Here is a 12,338-nt window from a genome sequence, read left to right as displayed (position 1 = left end):
GGATGTCATTCTGTCTCTTCAGTCCTTTCAAGTGGGGACAACAAATGCCAGCAGAATTTACATCCAAACACTACAAACTGGCCAGGCCACCACCCAATAGTGACTGCTAAACATCACTGCCTGAACAGAACAAAGGGTGAAAGATCAAACTCCTCAAACCCACTGTTCTTAAAAGATTAATATGGGACTTACTCCCCTGTTGGCTCCAATTCGCTGATCTCAAACCACACAAGGAGGTCATATTTGCTCACACTCTGGCCCAAGCTAGGTTTGCTCATAGTATTTAGCTTTGTCGCTGGCACTTGAAGACAGGAAAAAAAAAGAAAGAAGAAAAAAAAAAAAAGAATGGTTTACAAAGACTGAACAAGTAAAGCTCACCCTAGGGCTCACAGAAACATGTCATTTCTATGATCCTACACGTTCTATGTACATACGCAGACCACACCTTTTTCCATGAAAATGATGTTGCTTACAGCAGTCATTATTTCTCAAAGGGGTGTTTTCTAAATCTAAATTACTAGATTAAAAAAAAATTAAGTAACAAAAGTGTATCCAAGAAACTTGTAAAAATATGCAGTTTCTCTACATTCACAGTAAAAGAGTTTCCTTAAATGTGCATCGGTTACTTTATGGCTTAACAGTTTGTGATTTAGAATTGCTTAGGTCTGTTTGTCTGCAACATTACTCACCCATGAAGTACATTTCCCCTTCCCCACACAAGGAAAAAAATAAAAAAGAAATTAAGAGATTAAAACGTTGGTCTTCACTTCTTCATGTTACAAATTGCTAGTCTCCTGTACCAGTTTAGATAAGATAACGTGTATGTAAAAAGGCTGAACTAGACTTATTCCAGAGCCATAATTCTGCCAATTGTATGTTTCTGGGCTCCTTATGTTTTGGTATTAGTGATTACTACTGGCCAGATCCCCTCTAATTCCTTTCATACAAATGTAGGGATAAACCATGCTAAAAAACCAAATGGGATAACTGAAATTCTCGAAATAACCTGATGTTCCCTCACACATACTTACATCACACCTTTTAGCTATCATTACACAACTTCTCTTATCTGTTTGTTCATTCCATTTTTGTAAATGGGAACATTTTAAAAGTTTAGTTCCTGTGTATGCTGACAGGTATTTCTGTAACTCTGCAGTTGATCTTCCATTTTTTCTCCTTTCACATACTAAACTCATTCTTTTTATTAAGCCAAATAACTATTGTCCCTTGTAGGCTCTCAAGCTCCATTCTTCCCTTGCTCAAATGTTCTTTAGGTTCTCCTGTCTTCACATCTCTGTATATCTTTCAGCTTCCACCATGACTTAATTTCCCATGCACTGGAAGGGCATAACAGGCCCCAGTTAAGAAAAGGTCCTTAAAGGTGTGTCTGTGTAGTCTCTTTTGAAAGAAAAAAACAAGTGAATTCTATTTTTTCTCTGGGTAAAATAGCAGCTACCTCTATATTGTCCCTGTCAGAGGGACAGATTTTACAAGAATCAGTTATTCTCAGCACTAAAATTCCATCACACTAGGTAGCAAGCTTCGGTGTCATCATTTACTCTTCCCATTCATTTCTCAGGGTAGTCACTCTCTTACACCCATCATACCATGTGGCTGCACATGAACAGCTAGACTCAGTCCTGTTGACAGCAAGAGGAACATCAAACGCACCAAGTTTATGTGGTCTTAAGTCACTCAAGTTTACTGCTAAGCAGAGAAACTCAAAAACACCAGAAGAGAGAAACAACAGAAAGACACATTTAACTAAACATGAAAGCCAGTTCTAGTAGTTCTCATGGACTTGCTCTGGCACAATTAATAACCAGCATATTGTTTGGGGTTTTTTTAATAATAAAACAGAACACAGATATAGGTGAGGAACAGCACTGTTAGTAGCAAAAAAAGATGATGAGCAAAAAGGAAACCTATATAGAACACAGCAGAACATTTCCTCTACAGCTAGCTGTTTTTTCATATGCAACATCTCTCATCCCAGTATCACAAAATTATGTACAGAACACACAAAAAAAAGTCAGAGGTCCAGGAAGTCTCAGGGAATAGATCCAGTGACACAGAAAAATACGTGATACCTAGCACACTGGAGTTTACAGACTCTCTGTATGGTTCTCTCTAGAATAGCCCTAAACTTAAGCACAGCATCATCCTTCCATGACCACAACCAGGGCAGTTTCTAGCCCCAAGAACACTACATGATAAAGATAAGGAAAAAGGAATTTTGAAGCATGTTTTGGAACTACTTCTACATCTACCATAGATCAAGTTTGGCTACTAACCATCTCGTTTAGGAACCCGCTCACTCTGACAACTGGGAACAGGCAGAAAGAGAAAAGGTGGCAGCTGGTCAGCTCCATCCTGGAAAGCAGCCACAGCAGAGGATGCAAGCACGTTGGCATGCTCGGATAGCGCGTTCAGCACATGCACGTTTACATAGCCAGACATAAGATACCTAATCAACTCAATTTTTCTTTCATGGTCTGCAAAGGGAATGGAACACACACAAAAAAAGGATGGTAGAAATATGCAGGTGAGAGAAAGCTGGAGAAAGAGGAAATTAAGAAGTAAAATGGAAAAGAAACCACAAAAGAGTTCAGCATGCATTATTACAGTTAAGCAAAGAAAACCAAGGATCATTTCAACAAGACTGACTCACTAAACAAGAATGTTAGAGAGCAAAAAGATGAAACAGTTAATGAATAAACAAATTCCAGTCAAGTGCTCAGTAAGCACATAAAGAGCCACAGCCAGATCTCATGAAATATGGTCAACACCTCAGGAATGAAATTCTACCCTTTAACAAACCAAGAAGTACTTCCTGCAAGAGGAGGTTGAAAAGAACACACAAAAAAGAAGACAGCCAGCAAAGATGGATCCAATGCCCTCTGCAACACTCCATTACATTTCTTGGTGTCCTGAACAGCTCAGGAGAACACTACAACCTTCACTTTCAGTAGCAGATGTGATGTACAGAATTAGAGAACTGTTCTCACCTGGCTTTGAGAGTGGCATAGGGGGAGGAAAGAATCTTCGGGAAGGCTGTGGAGGGCTATAAAGAAATAAAGAGTTTTCAATATAGAGGCAGCTAAACCTAAAATACATATACAAATATACACACATGCATGTATGTATATACACACACACACCCCCATACAGTCCTTCCATCCATTTCTGTCTCTAAAAATACCCTCACAATCCCATGAAGACAGGTAAATATCACCTGTCAGGGAAACAAGTGGACTCGGCACACTTCTCCTTTTTCTATTCTGACTTAATTAATCCTGTCAGTAAAAAAAAAAAAAAAAAATAAAAAATTTACAGTTTCCAACAGCTCTACCCCCATTCTGCACTAAAAGTTTCAGTAGGTAACAGGCATTTCCTGAAACAAGTTAAGGAAAAGGAACAAGCCTCAGCTGACATCTCCTCTTAAAACCAGCACTTGCTTCCTCTTTGCAGCTGCTGCCTTCAGTCGGAGGGCTAACCAGGCCAAGCAAGCCAGCCAATTGCCTCTTCCCTTAAGCTATGAAGACAAGGATGACTAAGGGTCCCTTCCTCAATTCCCAAAATTCAAATGCTCCATAACTTTGGCACTAGTATGTCAAAAAGTTGAAAGCCTTCTGTTTTCCCCCTAATCTCGTGTCTCTGTGTTTATGCATCAGGCCACTTGCCCTGAGGGAAGACTGCATCTTGGAGCATTGTTAAGGTTTACCCAGAACTCACTGAGATCATCACTGAAGTGCTGAGTACAATATTCTACCACCACAGTGTGTGCAGGGTGGATGCAGCTGTACTGGCAAAACAGCTTTCCATGTTTGAGAAGGCAGAACAAATCCATCCCTCACTAACAAAACATCCTACACTGGGTAAATAGGCCTCTGTCAGCAACGCTGCTCATGAGGGTGTTGCTATATAATTTCAGGAGTATGAAAAAGTACTGCCCAAACTGCAGAGCTAACCTGAGCATGACCACAAACAGCCTTTATGCCAGAATAGTGGACAATACCTGTTGAGATCCTGTCCTTGCAGATGGAGAGGATGCTGCTGGTAATGCCCAAAGACTTCAAACACAATAGGCTTCGTTTTGATGTACTCCACAAATGATTCCGTCACTTCCACAGCAATCTATTAGGCACAGTAAAGAAAAAAAAAATGAGACATACAAAAAGGAAATCTTACAAGTCTGGATTACACAGTTCATAAAAATAGATATATTCAGTTCATCTGAGATCATGAGCACTGCTATTCACATATTTTTTATTTCCTGAATTCTAGACTGCTTTCACTGAACGTCCTGAAAAGGGAACAGAGAATTCAAAGGCAGGAAGTAGAGGTGAAACAGAAGAGTTAAATCTGCCACACAGAATCATTCTGTATTTTGTTCTCCATTAGCAATTACATCATTCACCTGATCACTCCTGCTACTGTCTATTCTCAGCAATTCTCCTTGTCCCCCCTTCCTATACACCTCTTATGAGTTTAACAAAGATGCACACAACTCCCAGTGCTAAAACCAGCACTTACTATTCACGTAAAGCTTTACTTACATTCTGAACGTGGTAAAACCCAAGGGGAGTCCCTCGACCATTGTTTTTGAGAGGTTCTGTTGAGAAAGCTTCATCATGCCGATGTAAAAAGCTTTAAAATAAAACAAACAAAACACCACAGAAGAGTTTAGCGAAGATTGCTGTGCTGTGAACCCAACGCTAAAAGGAAACCCATAAATTTATTCTGCTAGAACTTTACAGGGAGTTGAGTGATGGTCTCAAGCTAGGAATACCCTAGTCTTTGGGACAATTCCCGTTCTTTTTATGACTCCCATTTTCATTCTCTTTCTTACGAAACTAAGCCAAAGAACACTTTCACTTGAGCGCTACTGATTTAGTCAAGGGTCATACAGCTTCCATTCCAACTCAACATAGGTACAATCTAGTACTGAATTTTTCACATTAAAAGCCATTATCAAGCAAAAACTTAAGATATCTGTAACTAGTAACTTATGAGTCCACTCTGATTCTTAATTCCTTTCTGCAAAACTTTATTCCTTAACACCATGCTAACACACAGCAGGTACTGCTCGTAACAGGAATTCCAGTAACTGACAAGGTGTTTTTCTCTGCTACACCACACTGCCACTGATTTGAAGAGCTCTCAATCAGACCCTCCATTGCCCACTATTATTTGCACTCTTTATCAAGCCATTAATTCCCCACTGTAAATAAGGACAAATTCTTACTTGAACTGGCAGAAAATATCTGCGTATTCAGGAAGGATGCCGCTGGCCTGTAGCACTGTCACACGGAAGGTAAACACACTACCCAGTTTCAAGTGATCACCAATTTCCTCGGTGAATCCTTCCATAGTCATCTTCCCATCCAAAGTGGCGGACTTCAAGTCTTAGGGAGACACAAACATCCCAGATGAAATCACATTTTTCTTTTTTTTTTTTCCCCCCTCCTTTCTTTTCTTAAAATATCCCTTCTGGCAACAGTTTAGTCCCGTTTCACTATTTTGTTTTTCTTTCGAGCTCAAATTATTTGTTGATAATCAAAAGATTCAAATACCTGGGAACAGTTTTCCTGCAGAGTTCTTCAAATGAGTAACACCAGCATCTATCATATGCAACCCATCAGTTACACCTCTTCCTATCTATCATATTCTTGAAGTACACTCAGAACCCCTTTCTCTCACTGACTGAAGAGTGTCCCAGATTTCCCCTAAGTTCTCCAAAACTACTACATATTTCTTGCTTACCTAGCTCGTTCATTCTGTTGATCTCCTCTGGAGGAGTAGTAACCTCGGAATTCTGTCCTTGCCCTTCCACAATTCTTAATTCTTCCAACGATAGTCCAGACCGAGTCATCGCAACTGAAGAAAAGTCACTCTGCAAAATTAAATGAAGTGGCATGGAACAGACTCCTGCAGTTTCTGGTTTTGCCATCCCCTTCTTCCCCCGCAATACTTATTCTTTATTTAGAAGCACAAACTACTGCACTCAAAGAAACTTAAATCAATTTTAAAATTTCTTACCTTATCAAAATATTCATTGTCAAATGAAATTTTAGCTGTGCCAGACTGTCGAATACCAGATCCATAATCTGGGGCTTCTTCATCAGCTAAAAAACATAAAAAGAAAAAATAATGACGGGGAGGAGAGGGAAACACCCTCAGAGTTATCTAAATGGAAATTCTGATTACAACAGAAACCAGTCCATAAAGCAGAAGAGGCCTGGTTCCAGTCATCCAATGACAGATTACAGTAAGTGCTGGAAAAAATCATAGCAGAAATCTATCCATCAGAAGTCAAGTGTGGGAAAACAACAGGAGAAACTACAAAGTTTCATCAAGAATATACTTTAGAGCACTGTGAATGCAAAACTTTAGTACTCATTTTGATTATTTACTTACTTCTGATTATTATACCCAAGGTATGCACCATAATACAACCCACATGGGAATACATACATTGGTCTAAACTGCCATCTAAAATTCTGTAGCCATAAACTAAGCAGTAACACTAGCAAAGCTTCACAAGTAGATGCTGTAAGTTTGAAAGGCGGTTCTGTGTGTACAATCTGTCCATTTAACCTCCTCCTCTTTGTGGAGAGTAACAACAATGAGGCCTGGTTAAACGCCAGGTATTTTTTCCCACAGTAAATGCATGCTTGCAGGAAAAATCCCAAGATTCAGAAAGTGTTCCAAAGCTTCGCTTAGGGACCAAATAATGCTGTGGCCCTTTTTCAAGACATGTCCCCAGTTCCATTTCTATTAATGATGGTGTACTCTATTTGGATGTATAAATAGAACATTTATTTGGAAATATTTGGTCAATGCTAAGGAGACTAAACTAAACTAGAAATGAGACTTTTGTACACATTAAAATAGATTTTATTTCACTTGCTGTTTTAGTCCCTGTCAGAGTGATTCTTACACATCTTCAGAGTCTGAGATTTCATTATATGTTCCCATGGAGAGTGAAACTTCCAGGGTTACCCTACCTAAACAATAATGAAATGTTGGCACTTAGCCACTGCTAGAAGGGACAAATTATGGGAAGTATCTGTGCTCACCAGCAGGGATAAGACATGGCTAACTACCAACAGTAAAACTCAACTAGCTCAACTCACACTGGAAAAGCATAAAATATTAGCAGCTGACTAATGGACTACAGTGAAGCTCTGGCACACATACAACGGCAGTTCAAAACTGGACAAGGCAGTTACCATCCCCATATATTTACCCTTCTCATCTGAAAAGTTGGTAATTCTTGGTGATTAAACAGTATGTCAAAGCAGCTCCTAAGTCTCAGCACATTTTAGTGAGGCAATGAAATGGAAAACTGCTGCTGATTTCTGTTTATACTGTGCTGAAAACTGTCAGTTCAGGAACTTCTTCACATGCTATTGAGTCAGACAATGGAGGAGCACATCATTTAAAAGGATAGTTTGAGAAGAGCAAACACTCGGTACTTTTAAATTTTTCTGCAAGTTACCACAAGTATCAAACTTGCATATACCCGTGTCCACTGTTTATACTGGGTGTCAGAAAGAAAACCTTTGCTTTATTTTTAGTTTTTAGACTTACTGACACTAGTTATCCCTTTTGCTGTCTTAAAAAGATGTGTTGCATTAGTTGCCAGGTATAAACTTCAGTGGTCAACACAATAATTTGAGAAGTTCCTGATGAGTAGCACTATTTCAAGATTTATTCATGCTTGGTCCATATGAGTCACGTCAACGAAAAAATTTCAAAAGCAAGTTAATAATAAGGAACAAATGTTCTTTGCAACACTAAAATTATTCAGGTTTGAGCATAAGAGAGAATGGTTTGATTTATTTGCCTGTTTTTTAAAGCTACAGCTATTCAGTGTACCAAAGAGTTGCAATGTAAAGCTCTCAGTATCTCACCTGCTATAGCTTGCACTGCTACTCGCAGAAATCCTCGTACTTCTCCTTTCTCACTAACAACAGCTACTCTGTGAATAAGAGGCACCGGGTACAGTAGATTGCTCAGGTATACAAATGCTCTGGTAATAGGAAGGAAAGAGAAAACACAAACAGCATTAGGCAATCATCTGTGAAACCAGACTGCAGTATTTGGTTGGCTAATGTAACATTCAAATCTTCAGACAGCCTACTTTACTCCATCTATTAGACCTGCACTGTGGTCATGTATCCACATTGTCCACACAGGGCTCTGCAGCAGTGTCAAAGCCAAGTGAAGCCACAAAATGCTCTAAATCAGAGTATACTGGAGACACAGGGCTTGTATTAGTGAGTTACAAAACATATGAAGGAGACAATTTAAGATGATGGCTTTATAGAAGGTAATTTTAAATGCACTACAATTGTAAATGGAGCTGTTGGCAAGATGGTAGAAGTCTAGTAAGGAGCTACTGATTATAAAGAATTGTTTGTTTTCTACCCCATGAGTGTAGTTTGAAGTGATAAATTAAAAGGGAATTGATCTACTGTGTTCACACAGCCTCAAATATCTTACTGAACATATAAAAACACTCTTCAAAACAGATTGACTGTATGTTTTCTCTCTCCTGTGTTAATTTGATAACACTGCATACAGAGTAATCAGAAATTCTCAATAAACCATAAGTCATCTCTTAGGTCCCTTGGAAGATTCACTGAGTGTACTGATAGTGGAAGACTGACAGTCTTTCAGCTAAATATCTCTAGGAGAATTGTATTTGTTTCCTAACTTCCCCCAAAAAAACCCCAACAAAACACCACAACAGTACACTAGAGCAATCATTTAGAAATTACAGTTTACAATAGTAAAAGCAGCATTTAGGCCCAGTACTGGAAGATCGTGCCATATACTAACTTTTAAAGTTACATGCAAGCAGGGCCTATTTTGGAACATTAACAGGTTTTATTGTACAGATTTTTAATTAGAAGTTAGACTAACGTTATCAAGTTATTTTATGTTTCTGCAATGAATTGCAAAAGTTCTTAAAGCACCACACTTCAGTGTGATTAGCTTGAGCAAAACTTTAAATGTTGAGAAGCCTAACAAGTCAGGTAAAGAATGGCTCTCAACAAGGGGGGGAAAAATGGAAGGCTTTATTTATTAAGTGAGCTGTTTCAAAGTTCAGAAGAGTACTGAGATGCATAGAAGTTTAACCAATAGTTTTACCAGTCAGTAAATTCCAAGTGACTAACCAATTATACGTGTAATTTTATGAATTTATGCATATTAAATTATACTAAAGACCAGTCATTTATTTAACTAGATTTCCTTCTTACAGTCCTTTTTATTTGTCTTTATTATTAAGTTTAATTAATTCCTCAAATTTATAACTGTTACTGGTTAATACTCATAGTGAAAGTCCTGCATGACAAAAGAGGACTGAGAGAAATAAAGATGTTCACTGCCTCTTGTCTGGAGACATCAGCTGTAGAATTTATTCCATGAACACAGCAAGACTGAACCGAACTCAATTCCTTGTGACACACAGCTAAGGACCAACGTTAGGAAAAGGTGTTTCTCCTTGGGTTCATATGCCCGTTCCCAGAATGAATGAATTATCTTGAAATGACAAGGTAGTCAAACAGGTGTCAGTTGTGAACCAAAGAAACAAAAATAATGCTACTAAAAAACAAAGTGGTGACAAAATGCAATAGAGAAGAGAATGATTAATAAGGCTATAAAAGTAGCAAAACAAAAAATGAAGAAAACCATACAACAACAAAAAAACAACGGCAACGTAACACTTGACTAGGATTAGGATCTAAATCCTTTTCAGTCTGCTCCAAAGTGAGGTAAGCACTGACAAAGCAGGGGAAGGGAGAAGAGACTAAATTTAAAGTAACAAAATGAAAATTTACCGTTTTTTTTTTTTTTTTTTCCCTCTAAGAAAACATTTTCATTTTTAGCTTTGCAATTTCAGGTAGTACTCATTTGAGAAAACAGCATCCCACCATACAAGAAAACAGTCCCTCACACTAACAAACTGGAATTGTTCACTGGACTGGACCAGGGATGGAGTTCAGGAAGGTATGTAGTTATATGCTCAACAGGAAAAACACACGCAGTTTGAAAACCACATTTCAAGCTAGGGAGAACGGACATTTTTCCCCAACAGAAAGGAATCTAAGTAGCCTTGCATTGGTAGGTATACAGTAAGAAATAGTTTCACTAACTAAGAGAGGCAGTCATCACAGAAGCCTTCCTACTTCAAAGCCAAACTAGTGGAAAGTTAAAGCATTAACTGCATGAAAAATAAAAATAGATTTTTATTTGCACGGCTAAAGTTCTGAAGCTGCTGTTCAATATACAACAGCCAAAGCATTGTTTCATTAGCAACAATTTCGTCAGCTCAGTAAAATGACCATCCTAAAGAAAAAAATATTGTTCATCTTCCTTAACTTCCTTCCATCTAGACACATAGCTCACTGGAATCATTTTAACTTAGAGAAAGAAAAGCACACAATGCAAAAAGTTTTAAGCTTCCTGTTTGGTGATGAAAATGCTGGATCTCGTCTGTAGAATGGAGAGCAATAGCACATTTGCTGTATAGAGAAAAGAGCTGGTTTATGCAGCAGTACTGCCTTCCAGTGCCATTCCATCTGGTTCATCACAAGACAGTACCAAGTTAGGAGTGGATGAAGTCTTAAGGTTATCCTCCTCCTCTTCCCACATCTGGGAGGACTCCCACTCCCAAACACCCCATATGCAAGTGTCCCCCTGCACCTTAGCCCAGCAGACTGAAAGAGGGGGAGCTGTATTAGCAGAAAGATTGGTGAGGTAAAATGGCATACTCACAACAAAACTAGAAATGAAATTTAACAAACACAATTTTTTAAAATAATCAAAACAAAAACAACAGAACTCAGAATGATGACAGATATTTTTAAAACAAACACATCAATTCAAGTTTTAAATAAAATATCCCATAGTCCTCTCCCACCTCCCTTAAAAACATAGCAAATACTTGATATGTCACACTACTAAAGAGAATCAGCTAAAAAACAGCCCAGCATGCCAGAAGAGATGGCTAAAGGGACCAGCTCTTTTTTTCCTTTTCTTTAATAGTTATAGTACAAATAAAAGAGTCACAGCACAGAGAGAAAAAAATACTGATGCCCAGGGAGTTGGATAACTACATGATCAATTTATCTTCCTCTCCTTCGTGACCTGGACTCATTGTTGCTGATGATCCCCCCCAGAAAACAGTAAAAATTATTATATTTTTGTCCTACACATTCCACAACATATAAAAAAGTACACAGAAGTGCTAAGGAATTTTGGTTCCGTTATAAATTGAACACTGCCTTGTGCTCGAGACAATATCTACGTAGATGGACATACCCTCTGATACTTGTGAGTCACACTGTTCAAAAGCAGAATTCTCATGCTGGAAGACACCGAGGAACCAAAATAGTTTCTACTCAGTGGTGCTAAACAGTCTAACAGCTTTCTGCTGACAGAATCGGCACAACAGAAATAGAAACAGAACAGAATAGAAACCAACAACTGGGGAAAAGTCATTCAGCTGTGTATTCAGAGATAACACAAACTAAGTTTCATTCCTCAATACAATTTACAACCAACGTATTGTTCCTTGATCCTTGCAGCTTACATGGTTCAGGCGAGTACCCTGAGCTGCTGCAGCTTCATATGTCTGTCTACAGAGAGAGAGCTCAGTATTCTTTTTAATACATGGAAATGGGAAGCAAGCTGTGCAATTGCCAGGAAGCACCACTGTTTTCATTATACGCTGTATTTGCTCAGCTTGTGTTGTGCTTCCTGAAGAGTTTGTGAAATGAAGATGAATAGCTCAACTTTTTCCCAAGCACTGAAGGTCCCGCTCTGAAAGAACACACGCAACAGGAGAATATGCTGAGTGTGCCAGCACTGGTAGAAGAAAGCCCCTGCAGACAGTGCATATATGCTTTAACTAGCTGACAACCACTTCCAAGCCAGTTAAGATGGCTTTCCCAAACTGACTCTTGTGGATCAGACTAACCTGAAAGAATTAAATTTTATAAAACACATTATCAGACACTACACATAAGGGCATAAATTCACAGAGATCAAAGAGGTCTAACGCAATTTCTAAGTAACTGTAATTTTTGTTTCAAAGACTAGATCAAGGAAGTTCCAAGTTTTAATCACAGCTTGTAAACAGGTCCACTAAAGACAAAGAATGAGGTTAGACAATACAGCTAACTGATCTAAAAGCTTGACAAAAGACTGACAAACTCACTCCCCCATTTTTATAAAGAATGCAATCGAGTTTCCTGCATTTGAGGAAACTGCAAAAAGATCCTGCCTTCCTGACCATGAAGTCTTCGCTGCTTACAGTCATA

At 38.6% G+C, this 12,338-nt stretch overlaps 1 protein-coding gene across 14 annotated transcripts in view; it reads right to left on the bottom strand.

Moving 5' to 3' along the window:
• KIF1B (kinesin family member 1B) overlaps positions 1-12,338 on the bottom strand; it is a 96,126-nt gene that overhangs the window by 18,574 nt on the left and 65,214 nt on the right. For 10 of the 14 annotated variants that reach the window (XM_074893188.1, XM_074893189.1, XM_074893196.1 and 7 more), the window contains 8 exons: positions 7,920-8,038; positions 6,043-6,128; positions 5,767-5,896; positions 5,249-5,408; positions 4,560-4,650; positions 4,019-4,137; positions 3,009-3,064; positions 193-301 (listed from right to left, as the gene is read on the bottom strand). In XM_074893188.1, the coding sequence (XP_074749289.1) occupies positions 193-301; positions 3,009-3,064; positions 4,019-4,137; positions 4,560-4,650; positions 5,249-5,408; positions 5,767-5,896; positions 6,043-6,128; positions 7,920-8,038 (870 nt within the window). Of the gene's footprint in view, positions 1-192; positions 302-2,294; positions 2,496-3,008; positions 3,065-4,018; positions 4,138-4,559; positions 4,651-5,248; positions 5,409-5,766; positions 5,897-6,042; positions 6,129-7,919; positions 8,039-12,338 lie in introns of all 14 variants that reach the window. The other 4 variants (XM_074893186.1, XM_074893185.1, XM_074893187.1 and 1 more) reach the window with 1 other exon arrangement.

Source organism: Strix uralensis, chromosome 23, assembly GCF_047716275.1.
Source record: "Strix uralensis isolate ZFMK-TIS-50842 chromosome 23, bStrUra1, whole genome shotgun sequence".
NCBI classification, from domain to species: Eukaryota; Metazoa; Chordata; class Aves; order Strigiformes; family Strigidae; genus Strix; species Strix uralensis.
Note: the sequence above shows the minus strand (reverse complement) of the source record. Positions and strands in the feature narration are given on the sequence as shown.